This window comes from Rasamsonia byssochlamydoides, assembly GCF_041956645.1.
Source record: "Rasamsonia byssochlamydoides strain NRRL 3658 unplaced genomic scaffold VTN77scaffold_6, whole genome shotgun sequence".
NCBI lineage: Eukaryota > Fungi > Ascomycota > Eurotiomycetes > Eurotiales > Trichocomaceae > Rasamsonia > Rasamsonia byssochlamydoides.
In genome coordinates this window covers 309055-334750 of record NW_027192389.1, presented here as the reverse complement: position 1 = coordinate 334750, position 25696 = coordinate 309055, and the positions used below count along the sequence as shown (strand labels likewise).

The window sequence follows — 25696 nt, the reverse complement described above, 5'->3', positions numbered from 1 at the left end:
AAGGCGGAGCGCGCGCAGAAGGCGGGCTGGTTCGACGAGGAGATCGTCCCCGTGCGGACGCGCGTCAAGGACCCCAAGACGGGCGAGACGAAGGAGATCGTCGTCGACCGCGACGACGGCATCCGCTACGGCACGACAGTCGAGGCCCTGAGCAAGATCCGCTCGGCGTTTCCGCAGTGGCAGCCCGGGCACACGACGGGCGGCAACGCCAGCCAGATCACGGACGGGGCGGCAGCAGTCGTCTTGATGAAGCGATCGCGCGCGCAGCAGCTGGGGCAGCCGATCGTGGGCAAGTTCGTGGGCGCGACGGTGGTCGGGCTGGAGCCGCGCATCATGGGCATTGGGCCGTCGATCGCCATCCCGAAGATCCTGGCCAAGACGGGGCTGACCAAAGAGGAGGTGGATATTTTTGAGATCAACGAAGCGTTTGCGTCGATGGTGTGGCAGCATCTTGTTTCTTTCTTGTCAACAAAATAAGAGGCATTCGGCTGATTTCAAGTACAGGGCGTCTACTGTGTCCAGAAACTAGGTCTGGATGAATCAAAGGTCAATCCGCGGGGAGGTGCCATGTAAGTCGATTATCCAACATGCATTCTCTACTATAGTACGTACTGACAACCGCATCAAGCGCCATTGGCCATCCCCTCGGCTGCACAGGTACCCGCCAGGTCGTCACCGCGCTGGCCGAGCTTCGTAGACAGGACAAACGCATCGCTGTGACGTCGATGTGTGTGGGGACGGTAAGTCTGCAGATCTTTGGCTGCTATAAGAATTAGAAACCCTTCTAACGATGATGCAATGTGTAGGGCATGGGCATGGCAGGCATCTTTGTGTCGGAGCATTAATTAATTAATTAATTAATTAATTAATTTGATTAATTGCGTCCAAACAAGTTCACTTGAGATTAGATATGAATGGATAAAAAAAATCATCTTCCATTTGTCTCTTCTCTCTCTCTCTCTCTCTTTTTTTTTTCTTTTTTTTTTCCCCTGAAAGGTCTTAACCCTAACGCTAAGGAGGATGCCTTGCTCCAATATCTAAAAAGTAATCTACAATCTTGAAAATTTTTTTTATTCTATTAAAGTTCTCCCTTTACTTGATTCGAGCGCTAGGAAATAGCGAGCCCTTAGGTCGAGCAAACTTTTTTGCATCTTTTCTATATGAGGAGCAGATAGCTTCATGATGAGAAGCAGGTCTGGATTATATATCCTAAAGCTATCAATGTTGGCATCCTGTCAGTGGGAAAAAAAAAAAGGCAGACGATCAACGAGAATGTCAGCCATTGTTGTAAACTCAGCCAAAAAGAGGTACCATGGCACCAGCTTCTTAGTGAATCTGAACTAGGTATCGGCTGCGCCAACAACCCATGGTATCTCAGATCCAAAATATGGTTGTCTCTCCTGAAAGTATAATCTTTTTATGCAAGATCTGCTCGGATCAAAATCGGAAAAGACGCAGCCGAGAGGCGGGTCAAGCCCACTGTTCCTCCACGCCTCCATGTTGATACTCGGGTTGCTCCAGCAGCCACAGGCACGTGTTTTCATGAGCCTCGTCTATGTTCTGGAGACGAGCATCAGTCTGAGGAAATGTCAATAAATTAAGATAGCTCTTCCGCTGGTCCAGGTCTATGTGATGGTGATTTTCTGTCAATTCCTGGCATGGCTTTTGAGATAAGCGGAAGACCTGATCTGTAAATATGGCATGATTTCCATCAGCAAAGTGGCAGATTCAAAGTGAAATCATACCTACATACCCTGAACGGACCCCGTCAGTGACGATGCCACGGAAATTGGACTCTCATCTAAGAGAGCCCTCATACAGGCTACAGGCTGCTGCGCTTGCTGCTGCAAAGTTCTGCCATTCTTTATTTTTGTGACTGTCGGCGTAGTCGCACACTCCTTTGATGAGAATACAAGGAAGATTGTCCCAGACCCCAGCACCTTCCATTTCGAATCCAATGACACCTTCGCTATTGGCAACCTTATCTCGATCCTGACCTGACATCATGACTGTGTCTCCAGACGCAATCAGTCCAAAATGCACGGCTTGTTTCGGAGCTTCCAGGCCATGGGGGCTAGCCAAGTGATCCCGACGACGAATCAACATGTTTTCCTGACTAGGGAATCAGAATGTTTATGTCTGTGGGAGGGGTTGAACAATCGATCCTTTTGGGTGCCTGGGTATTCAGCTCTCTGTCCACCGAGCTTTTCCTGGATCACTGTAAGATATCTTGATAACCCGTCCAACAAGCGGCGACGCCGTCGTATTGTGCGCAGCATGGCTAAGAGCGACCGGATTTCCTGGTTAGGCCTTCCTAGGTTGTCCCTTAGGGTATCCTTGCGGATGAACTGATCTGGCAAACGCTTCCCTAGATCATATTGGACTAGCCCGTCGCTCACAATTACATCTCCCAGGAAAAGGTCTTTTTCGTCCTCTCCATATGGGACACCACCACAAATGCCAACCAAAAAAAGCAAGCTCAATTCCAGTGTAGCTCACTTTAAAGTTGCTTGCTACATTGGATGCAATTCCCTTACCGACCCCTGGCATATGGGCGAGGACCACACTGTATTGACCAATTCTCCCTGTTGTATAGGCATTTGGATCTCCAGGCGCTTTCCCGTACTCATAACCATCTTCGTCATAGAATTCATCGAAGAGTGCCTCGACCGCGTCCGCCTCGAGTGGCAAGGCGCAAATCACCGCAATTTTGAACTCTGCACGGCTCGTAGGACGGCTAAACGTAGGCATTTCGTCAGACTCGCGGGGGTTCGGATCGGACGGCTTTGGAGAAGCCCAAATCCTTATTCCTGGGTAATGGATATTTGAAATAGAATGTTCTTTAATTTCGTCCAAAACACTTCTCAACAGAGATAGGTGACATAGTTTCGCTCATCCTGCGCAAAGTTTATCGAAACAACAGAGAATCACGAATTTCGGCCCCTCCTTTTCCCCCCTGCGCTTGAAAGCGATCCATCGACTTCGGCTTCCCCTATGTCGTTTCAACTCCAGCCTCGTCATTACGGCTAATCTCGATTGGCACAAATTGCGGCGCAGCGAAGATGCGCGCTACACAGCCAGCGTGTGTGGCCAGTGCCACTACTTCACAATTGACTACCTCCTCTACTGGGATACGCAGTGCAAGTAGAGCTTGCTCAGTCCGTCGTACTCTTCCTAAAACCCTGCACCCGCCGTCGGGCCAGTCTTACCCTTTTCCCTGGCGCGGGTAATTCATGTTATTGTAGTAAGGCTGCGTCTTCGGTCCCATCCCTGGCAAAGTAGAGCTCCTGGTGAATACGACCTCCCCGAATGGGCAAGTAGAAGCTGAAAGGTGGTGCTATTTTACCCAATAAGCAAACTTGCTTAACTTCAGCCACAGCGCTGCCCGATAAGGTGGTCTTGCCTCCCTTTACGACCCCAACACGAGGCGGCACCGTCAACTCTGTTTTTGGGATAGTCGGGTTTATTAGATACCAGGAAGGTAACAGGGAGCAGGAAGCCAAGCAGCAGTAAAGTGGCAGCCGCCTAATTTCTGATTCGGTCACGTTGGATTTCAATTTGGGTTCTCGGAAGCTCAGGTCGACCGGACGAAGGATCCAGGCACGCGAATCGGAAGCATGCCAGGGGTGCCAGGGGTGCCAGGCCCCTAAGGAGTCCGTCTACCACCTCCTATTTGAATGTAGGGAGTGGCGGCAGCAGCGAGAAGCCCTATGTAAGGCCCTAACTAGGGCCCGGGTGGCAATACCAACAGTGGCAGAGGATCACCCGGAGGGAAGGCTACTAGGAGACCCTCGAGCCACCAAAGGGTTACATCCTATATTGATAATCCTAGTATGAACTTGATCAAAATAAGCTAAATATAGTGTATTATAGAGGGTCTAATAGGGATATCGATCAAAAATAATCTATAATATTTGGGAATCATTGTACCCTGAAGGTAGGAAAGGCCATATATATGCTAGTCTTATAGGTATAGTGCTTATCTATAGTAAGAAAGGGTTCATATAGTACTGACAAACTTGATTTATTTTAAAGATAAAGAGGTGGGATCATGCGTCAGGATTCGATGAGTTCTTAGTGCGCGACGAACAATGCATTCAGCACATCAGGCTTGCCCTGCAAGGAAACAGGGATCTATTGTTCAATATGCCTTGAAAGTGGCAACCCTCAAGCATATCGCGCATTGTATCCCATCTGCCAATCGAAAGATGGCAATTTCCTCGTTTAGATGTCTTTGTTTTAGTCGACGCCGCCCAGTATGAGAATGAATAAAGAAACCTTGTTCGAATCATATTTGGAAATACCCTTTGCTGTCTTATCCAGGATATATGAAGAAAAATCTTTCCGAGACCCGGACTATTCCCACAAGTATACCTCACTGTCTCTATCATCAACTGAATTTCAGCCATGCAGACAACGATCCTTGATTCTTTTGAGCACAAGCTGCCTGACATCATCTCCAATTTTCCAGGTCAATATCGAATAATTCGTCCCAGCGCCCAGCCTACCGTTGAAGAGGATCCGGTAACCTATCTTCACCCGTGACGAGCCCTCAGTTCTCGCAAGATTGGCGAGAGAGTATCTTCCCCAGAAAAACCATAATTACCAACCCTGCTCGAGCGGATATGCCAGTGGTGGAGAAAACTCATCGGCTAAATACCGAAGCTGACGTCTTGCGGGCTGCCACACTGCAACTTAGTGAACGTTGTGCTTTCGGAGCGTCTTCCACCAGATGCCAGGCTGGCATCAGTTCTGGTAGTCTCCATGCAGACAAGTTCTGGCAAGTCAGCGCAGGAACTAGCGTCGGCGTGATGATCTGCCATTCCTACCTGCCCCGACATCAAACATAATTCTATCCAGTAAGGTACCTAATCTAGGTATCGTGGGAGTAATTAGGTAGGGTTGGAAGTAAGGTTTGGTTATTCACATATAGAATGCCACCTTGATCCTCATTCACTCCATGCCTGCCCAGCTCGTCGAAAGCGCGGGTGGAGATTGCGACCGCGGGGGACGACGAGGGAACAGTGATGACGTGCGTGTCCGGGTAATTCAGATCGTCCCACTGGATGTATCCACCCGGCTTCAGCATCGTGAAGGCCTTCTCGAGGATGGGCCGAGGATCGCTCTGCTGCACCACCAGAACGAGGAGGCGAAGGTGAACCACGTCGTACTTCTCCAGATGGCCGTTCCTGTCGCGATGTCCGCATCACCATCACCGCCGTCATCATTAACCCCCACCGGGAGTTCAATGGACGGGTGCAGGTTGAATTGCAGCGCCTCTTTCCAGAGATAGAACTGAAGATTCAATCGTGATGCGGCTGAGTAGCCCTGGCCCAACATGTAGCCTTGATCGTCGGCCAGGTGGAAGCCCGAACGAGTCTGAGACATTATGGGCACGAAGCAGGTATGTAGGCAAGTATGCACGACTGCTGCAGTAGTAAACTTGTAATAGGTTGGGAGGAGGAAACGGGATCAATAAGCTGACAGACAGAATGTCGCTTGATAAAACTTTTTTTTTGGTAAGATAATAATCATAATCCAAGTGCTGATAATTTCTTAAAAAGAGAAATCCATCGTCCATTAATTAAACTAGCCAGCAGTGGATTGATAATAGGCAGGGGTGTAACTTCATATACCGAGGTAGGTCAGAGTCATCAAATTGATCACCGGGCCATCAGAACTAAACCGGTTGCGAACTATGTTCAATTTGGGGCACGAGTATAAAAGGTATATATACTGAGTGATTGATTATTTCAAGTGCTTGTACACGAACAACGAATAATAGGTCGAAGAAATACATCGATAGGTAGTAGATAGACTAGATTAGGTAGGTATGATACAGTACAGTCGTAGTGAAATTCACCTACCTACCTACCCACCTAACTACCTAGGTAGGTAGCGTACCTAGGTAGCATCAATCACTCAGTCAAAACCATCAATCCATCAATGCATTAATCAACCAATCAATGTGATCGCTGGACAAAAAACAACATCAACAAGACCTAGTGATGTAGTGATAACAGTGATGATGAAGATGTCCCGTCCATCTCCCGGAATCGGAATCTTTCAAAAGAAACAAAAGAAAAAACAGAGAAAAGAAAAGAAAAGAAAAATTTCCCATTTCCCTCCCTCTCGACTGTTCTATCCTAGTTCGGTACCCGCTCAGGTCGAATATCCGATCTTTTCGGCGCGATGAGAGGATGCCATTGTGCGAGGAAGGTGATTGCTGTAAAACACGGAAAAAAAAAACAAACACGTTAGTTAGTATCATCATCTTCATCAAGTCGGGCACACGGATAGATAGTTATAGTTCCTGTGTTTTGTGTCTGGGTACACGTCTGGGGAATGGAAGATGGATATCAAGATGAATATGATATGGTGAATACGTACCCCACATCAAATAACATGCCGCAAACGAGAGGATCAGGCTGCTGCGCCAGACACTGTTAAGATAAGATTTCACCTGTTAGCTATGCCATAGCACATGGAGACACACACGAAGACGGAAAAAAAAAGTTTTCAACTCAACAAAGTCGACGTTGTCATGTCCATGTCTCCGTTTATACAGACATAGAATACAATAGAATAGAGCAATGGATGAAGGGAAAAAGAAAAGTGAGGGGGGGGAACATACGTCTGATTCTCTCCCTTTGGACTAAACACCCATGCGCAGAGGCTGGCGAGGACGACGAAGATCAGCCCGATGATTATGCTCCAGCTGGATTTGGCAAAACACAAGTCAGTCAGTCAGTCAGTCATTTTCGCGTCCCAGTCCTATCCTGTCCTGTACATATATATTGTCCTGTGCATATTTTTTTTCCTTGTCGAGGACAGGACAAAGTCAGAAGGATTGGGCTATTTATTCAAAACGTACCCGTTCGCCATAATTATGAATGATAATTTCGTCTTTCGTCTTCCGTTATCTCGTCACAACACAAGATAAACCCCCTCGAGAGAGAATAGGTATAAAAACCGCCGCGGCGTAGAGGATTCTTATCGTGGAAGAAAAATCCAAATCCAACTGATCAGGCTATGACTTGACCTGACCTGATGCTATCTGTCGTTCTCAGACAGACGGATCACCGGCGGAGTATCCCGTTTCCACTCTTCTTTCGGTCTGAATCCTCAACTTTTCAATCCAACTCCGCTAGTTAGGTATTCCCCAGCGCAGTTTGTATTCAATCCAGTAATATGCCAATGCAATGCAATTCCCAGGCCGTCGAGTAAAGTAAAGTAAAAACGAGTCAGACGAGTTAGATCTGTCTCCACGCACGTCACTATCGTTCGTTTGTCCGTTCGTTTATTCGTCCGACCGAAACAATCGATCCAGCTATCGGAGGCGATGCGAGGATGGGATGAGGATGAGGTATACCCCGTAGATATAGATATGGGTATGGGTATCTAGTTCGAGAGAGCCGTGCGGGGGGGGGGGGGGGGAGAATAACGTAATGTAGTGTCGTATTGTCCTGTCTGTCCGGCCGAGCTTTATCACTCACTCAATCACTCACTCGGACAGTCGGGAGGGTTGGCTCGTCCGTTACTAGACTAGACCAGACCAGACTTCACACGCATATAACGATTCGTCCGTCAACCAGACCAGATCCTGTCTGTCTGTGAGTGCTGTATCAGTATGAATGAAGAGCTCCGGAGAATCGACAGATGCCGTGTCGTGTCGTGTCGTGTCCTCTGGTCGGTCGCTTGCCGGAGATGATGTGCGTGCAAGCCAAGGCAAGGCAAGTGTTTGGAATGAATGTATCTGATAGATACCTAAGTCGTATCTCGACTCAACACAGTCTCTCTCCGAGGAGTGAGGCGTGGTTGGCGGCGGCGGCTTCGGCGGCGGCGGCTTCGGCGGCTGCGGCTTCGGCGGCTGCGGCTGCGGGCCAGGTTTCATGAGCTAAACTCCTTCCAGCAATGGTGGATCCAGGCGCGCGGCTATCATGTGATTATTCGTATCAGTCAACTGTTGACAGACACAGCGGACATAATTGTATATTTCTATCGTCTTGCCTTATTTCCATCTACATATTCATTAGTGTGGCGACAGCTGAAAGTATGATACCTGTCAAGATGTACGTACTGTACATATGTACTACATGTACATGCACAGCTCTACGTCGGCGACTTTCGACCCCGCCACGACAGCAACGACAGCTGCTCAGCTAGAAAACAAAACGGATCACATCTATTTCATATGGCATATCGCATATGCAGAGATAAAGCCAAGTAGCGTATACGTAGAAGGGAAGAGAATAGAAGCCACCCACCCATACACGACAGGACAAGCTGTTGGCAAAAAATGGGTTTCATTTCAATCGAGACAAGACAAAAAGACATACAGGAAATCAACCTCCTTCCACGAGGATCTGCAAGTAGACAGACAGACAGACGGTCCGGGAATCACAGACATAATAGAATGGAATGGGGGGACCGGTAGAAGTACCTAACCATAAACCGGAGTAACCATACTGGGCATACTGGACAAGAACGAAGGTTCGGAAAAGCAGACCAGACGAATTAGAGAAGAGACACAGAGGTATCCTCATTTACGCGCCCTCGCGGCTCTTACGGTAGTTTGCCTGGAATCGACCTTGTTAGCCAAAGCCTCATCCGCTACTGGGAGACAGCATACCTCTTGCTCCACCTGCAGACCATCAACAACAGGAGCCAGCTCGGAAAGAATCTCGTAAGCCTTTTTGTGGTACTCTAGCTGTGCAGCAATCAAATCCGCAAGGTTTCTCAGCGGTTCCGGCGTTTCCAACACCTGCGTTGGTCAGTATACTCTGGATATGGCAAACACTAAGGACTGGATTTCCTACATTCTTCATCACACTGACGGCCTCCTCAGTCTGGCCCACAAACTCATCCTCAGCCTGCTCAATTTCAGCACGAGCATCATCGCTGAGGTTGTCCAAGTCACCCCGAGCGGCCGCCTTCTTGCGCGCCTTGATCGAGTCCAGCGTGAGGCGCGCGTTCTCGACGTTCCTGCGCGCCTTTGTTGCAAACTGCAGGTTGGTGTTGAGAGTGGTGTTCCACCCCGCGAGGAAACGAGACTGGATCTGGGCATCCTGTGCCAGTCGGGCCTCGCCCACCTTCTCCAGCGCGAGCGCATATTTCTCCAGCGCGGTAGCAAGCGGGTCCTCGCGGTCGGGCGTGGTTTGGGCAATCAGCTGGGATCCAGCCAGTGCGGCACGCGCAATAGCATGGCTGAAGGTCTTGGGTTGCGGCTTAGCGGACGGCGGAGCAGTCAACGCAGCCTGTGCCTCGGCAGGCGTAGTCGCGTGGGACAGCAGCTGGACCTTTTCGCTGATAGTCCGGCCGAGGTCGTTGAAGGATTCCCGGATGTTGGGTGGGTAGTCATAGGCTTCATTGGAGTATTGCGAGCTGAGCAGAAGTGAGTGACAGCCATTCGCGGTCAGTGAAACATGGAGCATCTAGTACATACGTGACTGAGAGAAGCTTCTGGTGGACCTGCTTCAAGGCATCCACCCGCTTCTCCAGCTCAATGTAGTCATCTGGGAGCTGGGTCTTCTCATCGGCAGTGCCGAGCTGTTCTTTGACAAACTGCTGGGTCCGGGCCGCAAATGGCTGGAAGGTGGCACTAGAGATAACAAACAGATTAATATGCAATAAATTAACATGGATGATAACATAATGTCGTTGCACTCCCCGCGCGAGGTACCTGAAACTGTTCTAGGAGGGGCATGCTCACGTGAAATTCTTCCCAAAGGCTTGCACCTTGTCCATTTCTATCAACACAAGAGAGTCAAATGTGATGGGATCCAAGGATAATAATGCAACTGGTTGAGGGAGGACAGATGTGAGGGATGGTTGACGATAGTTGCAACAACGATCTGTTTTGTGATGATGTCCCTCTGATGGTCAGGAGTCCACCCTGGGCGGTCAGATCCCCCCCATCGGGCCAAACTGTCCAGATGCGGATTGCTATTCAGCCTGAGGGCCTGAGGCACTGATTTCACTGCCAACATGACCAGCCACATGACCAGCCACACTATGCTAATCCACTAGCCACACTTGTCTAAGCTATTCCCTTCTTTAACTTTGTTCAATACCTAGATATTACACCCGACTCGATGGAAGATAAGGCGTGCTGAGTTGCATTCTAGTGTTTCATGGCATAGCATAACAGACTCCCGAAAATACCAACTCCAGACCTCCCTGCACGAATCCATGTCATCCCATATGTCTATAAAACAACGCCATAACCGCTTGTGATCAATAGATGTCAAATTGTTATAATCATTCCCATCATAGCTTCAGGTGTAGCTCAAGATCAAACAGTTATTTGTGACGGAGATTGATGAGACGAATTGAAACACATCGGTATAAAGATTGCCGGAGCATATCTCGAGACCGCTAGAGATTCTCAAGATGTTACGACTGCCGTCGAATCGCGAGAACGCTCACGTCAGGGTTGCCATCATGGCGCGGATGAGCCGTGAATCTGGTACTATATCCCCACGGGACAAGATCGTCAGGCTTCGAATTCCAACAGATTAGGTTCGTTTGCGAGCCAGGCTCATCCTACCTTTGCGATCCTTGCGCACTTCTATGATCTCTTCGCGATTATCACCGCGGTCAATGATCTTGTCGCGGATGATGTCCGCCGACCCGGGACGCTCCAGCTGCAGCATTCTCCTCTCCTCCTCTAGAGCCCGGGTCTCTTCCCGGATCTCCCGATCGGTGCGACGGGACCGTTCCGCCAGGACGAGCGGGCCCGTGCGGATCTCGTTGGACTCAACATTGCCGATTATATCGCGGCGCTCGACAATCTGAATCGGAGAGGATGGCCGACGACGATAGTGGACCGACACTGACCGGGGACGCACCTTCTTCACCTCTCGTTTCTCAACGATCTCACTACGAACCCGCCGGTGCTGGGATGGCGACCGTTCGACAACTAGATGTTCGTGACTACGTCTCGGAGATTTGGAAGCCACAACCAGTCGCTCGACCACCTCTCGTTCACGGATCGGCGGAGATGGAGACGATTCGTACTTCTTGATCGCGACAGCTATGACCCTTGGTCAGCAAGAGTGGTATTCTTATCATATCTCCGTGCTAGTAGTCCGCCTACTTTCCGACCTCCGCCTCATCTCTCGGCTCAGACTGATCACCTCGTCGATAAGCTCTTTCGATAGAGCCTTCTGTATCACGATGACGTCGTCCTATGCAATAGAAAAAGGATCAGCTGGGAATCAACATCGGTGGCCGTGTAAATATCCAGACCTCTTCGACAAATGGATATCCCAGCTCGATGATAGCTCGCGTATTCACCAGTCGCTTGGGCATCCGAGTCTTGCCTTTCCGGGGGTACGTTTTCTCGACGATCTTTTCCTCCACTATTCTCTCTCTGACGACGCCCTCATTGCTGGGTCGCATCGGGCGACGAACCCGTTCACGCTCCTCGAAGTTGCGGTACTCTTCGTCACCGTAGTAGTCAGGCTCAGCAATGCCAATGTCTTCGTATACGTCGTGTTCGGCGTACCGGACGGGGGTTGCAGGTCGTCTGGGAGGGCGACGCACTCCCGCGATCGGAGGGGAATGCTCGATCCTCCGCGCGGGAATCCGGTCAAAGGTATCCAAAGAGGACTGTCGTCTCACCAGACGCCGACGGGGAGGCGCCTCCTCGTGCCGTCGGTCATAGTCATACGAGACCAAGGGACCGGATCCACGCGAGAGATAGAAGTCATCTTCGAAGAATCGTTCATGGCGTCGGGCGGGAGGGCCGTAGCGCTCTTCCTCGACAAGACGGCGTTCGAATCGGTCATCCTCTCGCCGCCGCCCATACGTATCATACGGACTGGGACGCTCCCTGACAGGAGCTGGAGGGGGACCATGACCACCGTACAGCCGCTCTTCACGTTCACGCGCAAAGCGCTCAGCATCCCAGCGCCCACCGCCGCTCTCGAGACTGCTTGTAGAGGAGCGGAAGTCGTCGTAGCGAGGCATGAGAAGCTGACTTGTAAATCACACGGGCTATATGGCTTGTAGGAGAGTGAATGTAAACAAAAGAGATGACTGCTGAATGCGGGTGTGACCCGGAGAGGAACCGTGGATGACCGGGACTGATGACTGGTACAGCTGGGTGGGCCGCGGAGGGCGGGGAATAGGATCCGTGGATGAGACGAGAGGTCAGGAACCGTCAACGTAGCCACCTAATGCAGAAGCACGGCAGATGGACAGCGTTCGGTGGTGAGTCTAGATCTTTCCCCGACTATGTAGAAGAATGAAAGAGAGAGCTTTCTGCAGTGGCAGCGTGGCAGCAGGCAGATGTGTGGTCGGGCGCAGGCGACAGTGGCTGATGTCACGGGCATCCTCAGCTGCTGATCCCCGGTGGGGCGCCCCGCAAGGCTTACTCGTGCTGATAAAAAGAGATCACTATCAGTAATCAATCACCGGCCATCACAACTTGAATGTGGCTAAATGCAAGGTGCTGTATCCAGTTTAAATTCTAAGATCCGATCTTAGTTTTTTTCGTCCCTGTTCTTTTCCCTTTTTTTTTTTGCACGTTTGGAAAGAGCCTGTGAGATAAAAATATAAAAGTATACAAACTCTGCGCCGCTGCACACTATAAAAAAGCTGCAGATGCGTTGAATCACATTGTAAATAGATAAATATATAATGGGCAAATCCTATATAGTCTTCCAAAGCGTGGCTTGTGAATAGCCCCGCTGTCACGGCTGGCAGAAGCAATGGCGCCTACAAGCACCTTCTGTCGAGTAGCCAACTCTGATTCACTGGAGTCTAACTCTCGTGCGTTGAAACGATCTCATCCCGTTGCATGGACTGTACTTTGTACCCACCAGCTCGAGTAGCTCATGGGCAGGAAAGCTTCGATATTCGCCGTCGTCCAGCAGACAGCAAGCCAATGTGCGTCTACCATTGCGTTCGTGCATGGCAGTTTACCGCGAGGCTGTTCGGGTTGTGTACATGGAATTCATGAACAAAAGTCTGCGCCCTGACTCACACTCTACAATCTGCAGCAAACGAGGGTTCAATGTTCAGTCCTCGTCCGCGTTCCAGGCTCTCCACACGTCAACATTGAAAATTACGACGAGAAGGAGACCCCATTTCCTGTGATCAGTCCAGGGCAGGCGCTTCATCACGTCACAATTATTACTGATCGTCGAGGCTTAAGTTGACCAAGTCATCTTCCATCTCTAGCAGACCCATTGCCCAGCGAGTACGTGCCGATTTGGCGACTTTGACGAAGCGTCGATTATTATTTGGGTCACTGGCAATCTGCCTGTCGGCTTCATGAGAGCGATGTACACCCCTCATTCCCTGTCCAGTCGTGAGGATATGTAGCATTGGTAAGAGACCGAAGAATGGTTCGGCAAAGTAAACAGCCTGTAAAAGACTTACCTCTTCATCAAAAGCTGTCCGGGCTTCGTACAATGAATACGGAGGACCTCGACCGGCCTTGGCAGCGAAATGCCAAGCAGCCTCACAGCCGCTTGCGACGGATGCGGCTGATTGCCAACCGGTCAGACGAGCGATATTGTGAAGTTTGGCGACCGTCCAGCCTCGTTGCGCTGGGTCCGTAAACTGAACGCCCGCGAAAAACATTGGCACCGTCACTTCTGTCAGTGCAGCCCCCAGCATCGGGTTTAGACTACCGGCTTCAAGATTATATCGTTGCGGGTAGTAGATCCCTGCGGCGATCTTGGCAATGGCCTGAGCATATTCGGCCGTCGTCGGTGCCGCCACCGAAGCAGCCATCATCGCTGCAGGAGGCATACAGGGGTGCATCCGGTGCAGTACGATCCTCCCAGTATAGTAGAAGGCCCATAAAACGGCCACTTGGTGCGAGCGGTACTGCAGTGCCTGACCAAACGGGGTACTAATCGGGGGAGCACTGTAAGCAGGCAGAGGGGCAAAACCTGGGCCCAACTGACTGGCGTAAAGTTCGAAAGCAGCCAGGATACTTTCCCATTCGGCTTCAGCTGCGGCTTCAGCTTCGGATGGAGACATCTCCGCATCATTCTCGTTTGATTCGCCACGTGGAGGAGGGTCTTGGGAATATGCCGTATCGGCGAAGGCAGCGGGAGGATCACTGGGCCCGCTGGATGGCATCATGCCGTACATCGAGCTAGATCCTAGATTTGCATTTGAGACAGATCCTTGTGGACCCGGGTGGGGCCCAGGGGGTCCTGTGGGCCTATAATCACCAGACGTATGATTGCCATGAGATGAGCCGATAGATGGATTTGAAGATGAAGGACCTGTCCCCTGAGATTTATCATGAGAGGTACCTCCTGAGGGACCTGGATTAGGCGGCTTCCCACCAAAGCGAGCCATGAACTTGAAGAAGCCCGGGTGAGGTCGCCATTCACCCCCAGTGGCTTCTAGTCTCTTCAGCTTCCTTTTTCGATCCCTGAAGCCAAAATCTACCAAGCGACCCAGCAGCAGGATCAAATGGTCATACGAACCATACAGAGAATCCATCTTCCCAAGCCCGGCACGCGGAGGACACTGGCCCCAACGATCATATGGAAGACTACATGAGTGTCAGCACACATGCACATGAATCAAATCCCTTGGTCACTATTGGAAAGGGGTCTTACTAAAGCCGATTGCCACTGACCATACTTTGAAAGAGATCCTGCTTGCAGTACCACCAGTACAGGTCGCATTGTATCCTGAAGTTCTCAATGTCCTTTCGTGTGAAGTGTTTCTTTCCTCCCAGTCGCTGCCCTTCACTCTCGACCTGGCCGAATTGATCATAATTAACGGCCTTACCCATCAGGGCTCCGATCAGCTCCTCGTTTATGTCTGCCTCTTTCTCTGCGAACGGGTCATCCTCAGACACCCCGTTTCCAGAAAAATCGCCGTATCCGAACCACGGGTCTGCCTGCGCCATCTGATCCCTCTGTGCCTTCACGTTGCGTCGCTGAGCACGAAGATCCCTGGTGATTCCAGCAAAGTCAATCTCTTTGATAAGTTGAGCGGCACCGGCAACATGACTATTCCATTTGGAGTGTTCGGCTGCCATGACTTCGTAGAACCCGAGAACGAGGGTGGCGGCCAGAGTTGCGACCTGCTTCCGTCGCAAGGGGAGGCCGACAGCCTTGCCAATTCTCCTCAAGGCATAATGGTAATGTTTGAGGGATATGATGAGTGGAGCTTGTTGTAGCTTGGCAATGTGCAGGCTGCTAACTGCAAGGATGGCTTGGAGCAACGCAGGGTGTTCGAGCGACTTCAAGGGCAATGTGTAAGTCCACAATCCTTGCTGGGAGGTAGGAACCGGGCCACTGAAGAGAACTGATGAGTTGATAGGATGGCGCTCCCAAATGGATAGCGAAGGACCGGTCGCGTGGATGAAATGCACCCAAATTCGAGCGGTCTTGGGATTGTTGAGAGGCGACGATCCCATCGAAGGGTGGTAGGTGGCCAGAATATTTGGCTCATTCAAAAATGTCGTGTAAGACCGGATCATGAGGTCGTCCTGATTAGCTGACGCCATAATCAGGCTCAGCTGATTATAGCCTTCTTCCTGTGCGGTTTCTTCAGTCTCTTCGTCGGACTCAACATCATAGTAATCATCGCTTTCGTCGTCATAACACCCCATACGAGAGGGTAACGTCTGAAGGATTGGTGACGTATAGGTGACTGCTTTGGTTGAAACACGGGGACCGTTGATCAGTGATATCGCTTGCTAACTCGTCTAGTAAAGAACCCCTAGGCGATAGCTTACCTTCCCTGTCATAGACCATAGAAGCAACTTGGCCCTGCAGTCAAGTGAACACTTCTCAGCAAGCCCGTTCTCTTGTTGGGGGTTTGTGCAGAATTATCCCGTACCTGAGAAGGAGGCGCCTGGACCTCAGAACGACTCTTGTCAGCTTGAGGTCCATGAAACGGGTCTGAGACTCCTTGGATCGCTGGTGACACTTGATCATAGTGACCTCGGCCTTGGCGCAGCTGATAGGAGCCGTCAGGACCAAAGGGTTGCTGGTATACGGTTTGACCAAAGCTTGAAGACTGCGTTCTTTCAGGGCCATGACCTTCAACAACGGGGGTAATTGAAGGAGGCGCGTGAGACAGTAGAGCTTGGGAAGGTGTCGTTTCATAGAGCGGAGGGTAGAAAAATGGATGTGGTTGCTCAACAGGGTTGCCATGCACCGGGGGTGCCTGCAGAGGAGCATCAAAGCCCACTGGACCTGCAGGAGCCAGATTCGGAATCCGGGGGGCGAGGAGTCGCTGTTGCGGCCCCAAGGCCTGCCCGGTCGAAGGCTGTCCTGGCTGTTGAGGAAATAACGGGACTCTCATCGCCATGCGCCGCATATCAAGGCCAACCCCCGGCTGGAAGGCGCCAAAGGGACCCAGGGGATGCTTGAAAATCACACGCGTCATGTAGCTGCACTCGCGCTTGGCCTTGATGCAATTTTTGCACTTGGGCTTCTCCTCTCCACACTTGATGCGACGTTTCCTGCACGCTAGCCCAGGTCAGTTGCCACACGCTGCTTGCTGGAGATGATGTACGTACTCAGGCATCCCGTCTTGGTGCGTCTCTTCGGTCCTCTCGGAGGAGGAAGGTTCTTGGGGACGGGCTCAGGGCCCTTGTCCGATGCGGCTGCAGCGTCATCTTTGGCTGCTGGAGGAGCAGAACTGGCTGAATCCTGCTCCTGGGGGAGTTTTGGACCATCCGGACCTGTTTGATCCTTTCCCTCCATGGCAGCCGGATTGCCAGGCAGGAGAAAACCAAGCAGTGTTGCTGGGGATCAGGAGAATGGGATGGGGGACATGGAGGCGAAGGCCCCTAGAGATACCAACGTCCAGGACTCCCGACCACAACGACGATTAAAATGAATAAAGTTGGCGATTATCATTGACTATACTGTCAGCAGCGATCAAAGCGGTTGGCAGCGACTTCAGCGCTTGACCGTGATGGGAAGTCTCGAGCGCGATGCTGATAGGCCGATGGAGCTCGGCAGAATTGCCTTGCCTTGTCTCGCACGTTCAACGGCTTCCACTGTGCAGCTGCTGGAATACGACTGATTGAAGAGACTTGGGGCGCCAGGGGAAGCCTCCAGTTCTCCCAGCATTCTGATTGTGCAGCAACGCGACTAACTATTAGTGAGAAGAGAGGATGCCGTTAGCTGTCGGCCCCGCCGTTGGTGGGCGCAGCAGCACCACAGCTTAACTTAAAAGACTGAGTCTCCATCCGGACTCCAGAGTATGTTCCTGGAGATATTTCCGTTCGTTAGTTCGAACCTTCAGACTGTCTCTGTTTTAGACGGTGAGAGATACGAACTCTCTCCGAAAAGGGGAGGTGTTGAGACACAGCTAAACCATCACTTGCCCTGGCTGTTTTCCAGGCATGAGACAACCCATTTGACTACGGACTCCCGGAGCATTATGGACTGTCACACACCGGAAATAGGCTCACGGCTCGAGTCCATAAGTACGGAGTATGTACTGTCCAATATTCTCCGGAGACGGGGCGAGCTAGGTGCTGCTCCGTCGACATCGATCCATTTGACAACGATCATGGGTGGAGATGCATAGACGTTGCCAAATGCTGCAGCTTGCTGCCCTCTACCTCTCTGTGAATAATGATACTGATGCCGCAGGCAGGCCAGCCTGTTGACTGCTATGACCCTCCGTTTCAATTGCTCTGAGCTCGTTCCCTTCTCTCTTTTCGGGCTCCGGGTCGAGATGAGGGTAGATCATACTCCGGAGCGCGAGACATTCTACTATCATCGATCCTGTTTTCACCCTTTTTGGTATCTTCATTGGCTGCATGCCAGCTACCATCATGCTTGTCCTACGAAGGCTGTCGAAGGAGCCCGGAAAGCACGCCAATGAGAGCGAGTATCTGCACATACAGTCTCGTGGAACCGAACTGCACAGTGCAGACCACCAGCTGAGCTTGGAACCAAACGTTAAAGACTATGTGAACCCACCTTCTCACCATCGAACTTACTTGGGTGGGATCCAGAAACGGAATACAGCTTCCGCTCATCCCGCCTCGGCCACCGTTGAAGAGGAATCCCGCTCAACCAATCACGTACCAACTGGAAGGACATTATATCTTCTTATAACGTTCGGATAAGGTAATTTCAGCAACGCCAGAATGATATCTCAGACATCCGCGGCACTTGACTCAGCGGAAAAGTGCCGGGATATAGTAGCTGCTACAGAGTACTCCTAAGCCTTCCATTTCACCGGTTCTCCACTTTCCCACTTGCTGAGACCGTTGACGGAGTTCTCCGTATGCCAGCGCGCTGCGTAGGTTTTCCTTTGCGTCTGAGGGTAGGTAGGTTAGTCAACGATGTGGGGAGGCAGTCTGAGCGCAAATGGAGCTTGAGCCTTGAGCACGGATAATTGAGGCTCAAGTCGTTGCTGAGCCGGAGATCGGCGCGGAGCTCGAGCCAGCCGGAGCTTGACCGCCTTCAAACAACGGGCGGCTGTTGGCTAGACGCTGGAAATTTTCACAGTCCCGAGAAATGGCTGCAACAGGCATAATCAATTATTGATTGAGTCGTCAATTGAAAATATCTGCAAAGAAAGAGTCCCAGAGCGGGAGATTTCGATAACAACTCGTTCATGCTGACATAACACCATTCCTTGCCAAGAATCTCCTCAGTTGAGTTTCAGAAAAGCTCCAGCGTCACCATGTTCGCTGTGCCCGGCTGGTCGGTGTCGACCGCCGACCTGAAACCGCAGAAAGAGCCCACCTCGAAACCAGAGAAACCAGCGCAGACCTCTACCGGATCAGGGAATGATGGGACAGAGCAGAAGTCAAAATCGAAGAAGAGAAAACGGGGTCATGGCGACCACGTCACGAAGTCCAACCTCAATGAGATGTTCCGGAAACATATCGAGGGTCAGAGCAAATCTTCCACCGCCAACAACAATGATCAGCAAAGGGAAGGAAAGAGAAAGAAGAAGAAGAATAAGAAGAAAGCAAAGAGAGATAAGAAAGGTCAGGATAGCTTTGAAGGCAATCACCCGACCAAGGAAGAGCATCACATTGAAGACGATGGAGATGGCAAGAAGAACAAGAAGCAGAAGTTGGATAACGACTCCAAACCTGCCGATAGCAGCTCAAACGGGGCTACGAATGGATCGTCAGCATTAACAGAGACCCTCCCGCCGCCACCACCTTCAACCGGCGCCATCCTCACCCCGCTCCAGCAGAAGATGCGCGACAAGCTCATATCTGCTCGATTCCGACACTTGAACGAGACGCTATATACCACCCCCTCGAACAAGGCGATGGAGCTCTTCACTGAGAATCCGGAGCTGTTTGCAGAATACCATGCTGGGTTCTCACGGCAGGTGAAGGAGTCATGGCCCTCCAACCCCGTTGACGGCTACATCCGGGCCATCCAAAAACGAGGCGCAGTACCTGGTGCGTCCAAGAAACAGCCCAAACCCAACAGTGGAAACAAAGCCCTCCCTCCTCTTCCTCGGAGACCAAATGGTCTTTGCACCATTGCAGACCTGGGCTGCGGTGACGCCCAGCTCGCTCGCACGCTCACCCCGTCCGCAGACAAGCTCCAGCTGAAGATCCTCAGCTACGACCTGCACGCGCCCGACCCGCTCGTGACCAAGGCGGATATTGCTTCTCTGCCCCTTGCGGACGGCACCGTCGATATCGCCATCTTCTGTCTCAGCCTGATGGGCACGAACTGGATATCGTTCGTGGAGGAAGCATGGCGCGTGCTGCGCGGCGACGGCAAGGGCGAGTGCTGGGTTAGCGAGGTGAAGAGCCGATTCGGCAAAGTGACCCGCAAGAAAGGGCCGATCGGGCGGAAGAAAGCAGCGGAGAGCAAAACGCAGAAAAAGAAGAACAAGAAGAAGCGCAAAGCTGGCGAGGGAGACTCCGATGTCGATGACGACGATGAGGAGGCCGAAATCTTCGCCGAAGACGCCCGACACACCGACGACAGCGACGAGACAGACATCTCCGCCTTCGTCGAAGTGTTCCGCTCGCGCGGATTCGTCCTGAAACCGGACTCAGTCGACAAGTCGAACAAGATGTTCGTCAAGATGGAGTTCGTCAAGGCGGCGTCCGTTCCGCCGACGAGAGGGAAATATGCCGGTGTGGAGGGCAGATCTGGGAAAGTGGCGCCGCAGGCGAAGAAGAAGTTCATCGATGATGATGACGATGGATTGACGCCGGAGGAGGAGGCGAAGGTGTTGAAGCCTTGTGTTTATAAGACGAGATAGGTAGGTAGCAAATAAATGGAAGGGGAGGACGGGATTGTAAATACAGCACCATGCAGCATTGGCAGTACAAAAACTTTCATGATGATTATTACATTGGACTACGAATATGGAGCATGAGAGCAAGCAAACCAGAAATATAAATAAATGCATGCCTCGTCATATCAGTCATGAACAAAAAGTAATACTTGGATCCAACAAGGACATGAGCATACATATATATTGGCCTAGAAAGTCCGTACTTCCGTAGTTCAAGGCAAACCGAGCGAGACAGGTACGTCTCCGTACTGACTGGTTAGACTAGACTACAGGCTCCAGGTCCCAATACCCCTCTCTTTCGCCAACGAACGAATATTCTGAGAGAAACCCCTGCCCGGCCAGCCAAAATCGCATAGGCGGAGAGGTTTCCGTACCATCCCCACTGAGAAGAGACTCAGTGGGTGAGCGTTCTTTCATATTATTTATTTCTTTTGGAAAAACTTAATGAATGGTTATCAGAAAAAAAGATGCCATTTTTCAAACCAAACACGTCATGTCATCAAACAGACGCCCCTCGCATCTAATAAAGAAAAAATCAAACAAACCGGGAAAAAAAAAACAAATGCCTCAATAGATCTTTTTTGTTTGTAGTTTTAATTAATTAGTTCGCACCCAACGAGCTAACTGCCCGCGCCATCTCCTCTTCGTTATAGATCCGGAATCCCCTCTCCTTCGTGACGCTGGCCAACTGGACGTTCTTGGCATCGAGCTTCTCCTCCATCACCTGCTTCAGGGTCTTCAGGACGAGCGTCTCGGCTTCGGCGAGCGTCAGCGATTTGTGGTATTCGTTCTGCAGTTCGGCTTGGGCGCCCTCGCTGCCGGATCCGATGGCTTTGGCGTCGTAGCGGTAGAACGTCCCGGAGGGTTCTGCGTGGTATCTGCAAGTCAAAAAGAAATAGTAGTTAGCTATTTTCTCCGACGGACGTGCATGCTTCTGACCCGATATTCTGGTATGTCTTCCGGTAGGTAAGATACGTACAGTTGAGGACCATCCTCATCATAACCCGCAATCAACAAAGCCACACCGAACGGCCTGCTCATGACGCTTTCCTCTCCGTCTGCACCCTCTCCGAACCGCAGGGCCAGGTCGCATATCGCCTGCGTGCAGCTCTCCACACGGAGCGGCTCCGCGAAGTGGAAGGCGTGGTTCTGGCACTCGACACGTGCATGCTCAATCATCGACCGCGCATCGGCCTGCAGGCCCGACATCGCACAGCCGATGTGCTGGTCGATTTCGACGATCTTTTCAACGGACGAGGCTTCGAGGAGGGTAGATGTAACTCGCTTCTCGACGCCGAGAATCACACCTTCGGACGTAGCGACCTAGTCGGCGATGTCAGATGACAGATCCTCGTGTAGTATGTATATCTATAAAGATATGATGTTGCAGCTTCGCTTCTGACATACGCCGATTGCTGTGGAACCTAGCTTGATAGCTTCAAGCGAGTACTCGACCTGGAACAAACGACCTTCTGGCGAGAAGGTGCTGTCGAAGACAGTTAGAGAGAGTCCCTGCGAAAATTAATCAGGGAACTAGGACGGCCGTACTTGATTCCACGGTCTGCGGAGAGAGGTTAGCTTGGACGAGCATAGTAGAACTGTGGTGGGAGCTTACCGTATTCCGATCGCGCGATGAACATCTTTCACTATCTGAGAAGAATGGCAAGTATATCAATTTAAAAGAAGAGAAAAATATTTGTGGAAGGCAAAGAGAAAGAGCTATGAGGAGTTGAGGGGAGGTTATGATGTAGACAGCTGTTTCCGCCTACGCAAACCGGAGCGTGCCTGGCGGAGGAGACGCTAGCCCGAAGGAGAACAAACACAACTCCGCTGCGTCGCTGCAGCTGCACGGATTGTTTGCCTATGCCCGACGTGTCGGAACGCCTGATCGCTCGCGTTGATTGGTGTACTTGATGCTCGACAAATCTAGGCACATCCTATCTATCTAATGCGATCATGTCCCTCCATGATCGTCGCGCTGCAAGCTACAACATGAGCGGACCACGCCCCCGCGTCGTCTCGGGTGGTCGCGCTGCTGACACGGAGAAGACAGCCCGACGCAGCGAATATTCCTCCCTGCAATCCGAGAATATGGAGCATCTTCGTGGCGGCACGTCCAGTCCGAAGGGCCTGCACAGAGAATACAGCAATGCCTCCGATCGCCGCACCGAGCGGTCATCCGTCACGACGCGCGAAAAGGTCCATGTCAAGACGCGCAACCCGGTGAAGGAGTCGGCCAATGCAGGAAATCGGGGCGATTTGGACAAGTCGAGGGTGAAGAGGCCCTCTCAGCCAGAGTCAGGCGCCGCTCGGAAGAAAGAAAAGGACCAAGTAGAAGGTCAGTCGGCGGTATTCTTTCTAGGGCGCTTGGGCGATGTTGAAAGCTGATCCTCGTTTCGTCTTCAAATCTAGTGCCATGGAACCCACAGGCTTCGTTGATTCCTCATTCTGCTGCTCCTCTTGCGTCTCGCGTGTCGGTGCCTCCGTTGGCTTCGGCAGCACCATCCTCACTACAGCCTACGCCATTTAAGGAGCTGTCCATGGACGCACAGGAGCAAGCCATCCTGCATGATCTGCTGTTCGTGTTTATGGGCTACGAGGGACAATACATCCATTACCACAGCTCCTACGATCCCTCCGCCGAGAAGGACCGGCTGGTTGGCCCATCCTGGCAGATCGCACCCGGCTTGGACCCGAGTCTGAAAGATCTCACCATTTCCATGCTCAAGATGGCGACGCATTACAGCGCGCTGGAGGCTTTTGTGGACGTGCAGAGTCGGCCCGAGTACGGGGCGGTCAGTCATGCTCTCTGCGCCGCGATCAGAAAGCTCCTGAAAGACTATCTGATCCTCGTCGCGCAATTGGAAAACCAGCTGCTCAACAATCCGAATTTCACCCTTCACGTCATGCACCTTCACACCATGCCGACCAGTCAGAGCTTAGCGCAGCTCTATTCTCTTGGCCAGGAGCTGCTGAAGCGGAACGGCCTCCTTGATCAGGACCTGGATGAATCGATTGATGACTTTGACGACGTTGACAATATCTTGGAGCAACTGAAGGAAGGAGGAGACCTGGTCCCCGGGGCCATGTCCAGCAAGAAGATCTGCAAAGGGGGGAATGTCCTCGGGTTGCTGACGGAGAGGCTTGCGACGTTTTCCGGTGATCCGGCAACTAAAACATTACTTCAGACGCTGCTCCGGGAAGCCAGTCGTCCGTATATGGTGATGCTCAACGAGTGGCTGCATCATGGTGGCATCAAAGACCCTCATGGGGAGTTCCTGATCAAGGAGCAGAAATGGATTAAGCGAGAAAAACTGGAGGAGGACTACACCGATGAGTATTGGGAAAAGCGATATACTATCCGTGAGAACGAGGTGCCTCCACAACTCGACTCCGTTCGAGACAAGGTCCTGCTGGCAGGGAAGTATCTCAATGTGGTACGGGAATGCGGAGGGGTTGATGTTGGCAAAGCTGTTAAGGACGCTCCTAAGACTTTCGACGATCCTCGCTTCCTGGACAATGTGAATGCGGCATACGCCTATGCGAATGCGTCGTTGTTGAACCTTCTCCTTACGAAGAACTCTCTCACCACGCGCTTCCGTTCGCTGAAGCATTACTTCTTCCTTGACCGGTCCGATTTCTTCTCCTACTTCCTTGAACTGAGCTCGTCGGAATTGCGAAAACCGGCCAAGAATGTCAATGAGAGCAAGTTGCAATCTCTTCTCGACTTGGTTCTCCGACAGCCTGGCAGTATTGCTGCACAGGACCCATTCAAGGAGGATGTCAAGGTGCGCATGAACAAGATCGGGCTCACTAAATGGCTCATGCAAGTCGTCAGTGTGTCCGGCATCGATCAGGACAACCCGGATGGCGGAATTGAGAAATACCAGACTCCCACGGTGCAGACGACTGAAGAGGATAAAGATATCATAGGGTTCGATGCCCTCGAGCTCGACTACATGGTGCCCTTCCCCTTGTCTCTCGTCATCAGCCGGAAGACGGTGCTGCGATATCAGCTCATCTTTCGGTACTTGTTATCACTTCGTCATCTGGAGACTCTGCTGGTTACCTCGTGGACAGATCAGAATAAAGTGCTTGGCTGGAGGCACAAGTCCTCGGATCGACGGCTCGAGATGTGGAAGCGAAGAGCATGGACTCTGCGTGCGAAGATGCTTGTGTTTGTGCAGCAGCTTCTCTATTTCTGTACAGCCGAGGTCATCGAGCCCAACTGGCAGAATCTCATGGAGCGAGTCAACGGGACCGAGGCGGGCGGCGAGGTGACTGTGAACGGGACGAAGCAAGTCAACCGGACGGTGGACGAGCTGATGCAGGATCACGTCGATTTCCTGGATACGTGTCTGAAGGAGTGCATGCTGACGCAGGCGAAGCTCCTCAAGGTTGGTTTAGTTGCAGTTGCTCTTGGTGCGCTGGACGAATTGAAAACTTGTTCTGACCATTTCCCGCTAGATCCACTCCAAGCTGATGACTTGCTGCACGATGTTTGCGTCCTGGACGGCGTCCTCACTCGGGCGGAGTCTGGCATCTGCTGATCCGGACCTGTCGGCGGGAGGGCCAAATGCGCCGTCTGACGCCAGACCGTACGATGCGACCCGACTAGGAAAGCTAGAAGACACGCTCAAGCGATATGAAGACCATTTCAACCGCCATCTGCGGATTCTGATGGACAGGTTTGTAGTCAGTCGTTTATGATGTGGTACATTACTGACCGTGTGCAGCTTGAACTACTTTGCGGCGACAGAGAGCGTTGTCTTGTTGAAGCTTGCCCATTCTTTGAGCTCTATCAGCAAGGACGATTAATCGGATATCTCTGATTGCCATGTCAAGCAGTCATCAACGCATGAACGCGTTGAAGCTGGAAGCTGCCCTTCTGACAGGAGCAGGCGTGCGACTGGTGGCCAACCTGGGGCCCGACTGGCGATCTAGGGGAAGATTCTTGACCAGAGTTGTGGATTCATAAAAGTCCACTCCGCGAATCACCTGGCTATTGATCTAAGGCTGTCACTGCCTTTGCCGTGTCCGCTAATTCGACGAGATTTTTCAGAAGGCAAAATCGCTGTCACTGGCGATACTATCCAGACAGGGCCCCAGGCAAGATGTCTATCATAGCCTGTTTCAGGCTGTTTGCCATTCCCAGCCAAGCAGGCCAAGATGCAATAGATGCGGGAGTACTATGTACAATTGAGCGGTGGAACCGTTGTGAGGGACTATGTATATGTATGGGGTTATATCACGTGAAAGGGCTTGATACCTGGAGAAAAGACGGATGATACAGATGGATGGTACCCCGGTTGGAGTTTGGCGAGGGAGCATGAGAGATGATGACTTTTCTAACCACGTCCGGGAAGGATAATACGTAGACGGGCGGAGAAGTCATATTATTCTGCTGTCCATAGCAGATAATACAATAGTACAGTCCAGTAAGGTGTAGTTCCACCAT

At 51.5% G+C, this 25696-nt stretch overlaps 9 protein-coding genes across 9 annotated transcripts; 3 read left to right on the top strand and 6 right to left on the bottom strand.

Moving 5' to 3' along the window:
* Positions 1–246: 246 nt before the first annotated feature.
* Positions 247–845, top strand: VTN77DRAFT_7398 (uncharacterized protein; the record flags this gene model as incomplete). Its single annotated transcript, XM_069423782.1, has 4 exons — positions 247–438; positions 505–569; positions 629–740; positions 807–845. The coding sequence occupies 4 exons, from the start codon at positions 247–249 to the stop codon at positions 843–845; spliced, it is 408 nt and encodes a 135-aa protein (XP_069281204.1).
* Positions 846–1470: 625 nt separating this feature from the next.
* Positions 1471–2751, bottom strand: VTN77DRAFT_7397 (uncharacterized protein; the record flags this gene model as incomplete). Its single annotated transcript, XM_069423781.1, has 2 exons — positions 1471–1578; positions 2542–2751. The coding sequence occupies 2 exons, from the start codon at positions 2749–2751 to the stop codon at positions 1471–1473; spliced, it is 318 nt and encodes a 105-aa protein (XP_069281203.1).
* Positions 2752–6146: 3395 nt separating this feature from the next.
* Positions 6147–6885, bottom strand: VTN77DRAFT_7396 (uncharacterized protein; the record flags this gene model as incomplete). The annotated part of the gene is made up of 4 exons (XM_069423780.1): positions 6147–6226; positions 6391–6443; positions 6635–6718; positions 6875–6885. 4 exons carry the CDS (start codon positions 6883–6885, stop codon positions 6147–6149), a joined length of 228 nt encoding a protein of 75 aa, XP_069281202.1.
* Positions 6886–8546: 1661 nt separating this feature from the next.
* VTN77DRAFT_7395 (uncharacterized protein) lies at positions 8547–9747 on the bottom strand (the record flags this gene model as incomplete). The annotated part of the gene is made up of 5 exons (XM_069423779.1): positions 8547–8579; positions 8633–8764; positions 8820–9384; positions 9446–9601; positions 9713–9747. 5 exons carry the CDS (start codon positions 9745–9747, stop codon positions 8547–8549), a joined length of 921 nt encoding a protein of 306 aa, XP_069281201.1.
* Positions 9748–10424: 677 nt separating this feature from the next.
* On the bottom strand, positions 10425–11973 carry VTN77DRAFT_7394 (uncharacterized protein; the record flags this gene model as incomplete). Its single annotated transcript, XM_069423778.1, has 4 exons — positions 10425–10471; positions 10550–11035; positions 11099–11189; positions 11251–11973. The coding sequence occupies 4 exons, from the start codon at positions 11971–11973 to the stop codon at positions 10425–10427; spliced, it is 1347 nt and encodes a 448-aa protein (XP_069281200.1).
* Positions 11974–13140: 1167 nt separating this feature from the next.
* Positions 13141–16697, bottom strand: VTN77DRAFT_7393 (uncharacterized protein; the record flags this gene model as incomplete). The annotated part of the gene is made up of 6 exons (XM_069423777.1): positions 13141–13308; positions 13390–14524; positions 14592–15636; positions 15722–15755; positions 15826–16460; positions 16511–16697. 6 exons carry the CDS (start codon positions 16695–16697, stop codon positions 13141–13143), a joined length of 3204 nt encoding a protein of 1067 aa, XP_069281199.1.
* A 1945-nt stretch (positions 16698–18642) lies between these two features.
* On the top strand, positions 18643–20202 carry VTN77DRAFT_7392 (uncharacterized protein; the record flags this gene model as incomplete). The annotated part of the gene is made up of 1 exon (XM_069423776.1): positions 18643–20202. The coding sequence occupies one exon, from the start codon at positions 18643–18645 to the stop codon at positions 20200–20202; it is 1560 nt and encodes a 519-aa protein (XP_069281198.1).
* A 637-nt stretch (positions 20203–20839) lies between these two features.
* VTN77DRAFT_7391 (uncharacterized protein) lies at positions 20840–21878 on the bottom strand (the record flags this gene model as incomplete). Its single annotated transcript, XM_069423775.1, has 5 exons — positions 20840–21116; positions 21218–21561; positions 21646–21724; positions 21787–21799; positions 21854–21878. 5 exons carry the CDS (start codon positions 21876–21878, stop codon positions 20840–20842), a joined length of 738 nt encoding a protein of 245 aa, XP_069281197.1.
* A 316-nt stretch (positions 21879–22194) lies between these two features.
* VTN77DRAFT_7390 (uncharacterized protein) lies at positions 22195–25056 on the top strand (the record flags this gene model as incomplete). Its single annotated transcript, XM_069423774.1, has 4 exons — positions 22195–22576; positions 22651–24635; positions 24706–24926; positions 24975–25056. 4 exons carry the CDS (start codon positions 22195–22197, stop codon positions 25054–25056), a joined length of 2670 nt encoding a protein of 889 aa, XP_069281196.1.
* Positions 25057–25696: the final 640 nt, after the last annotated feature.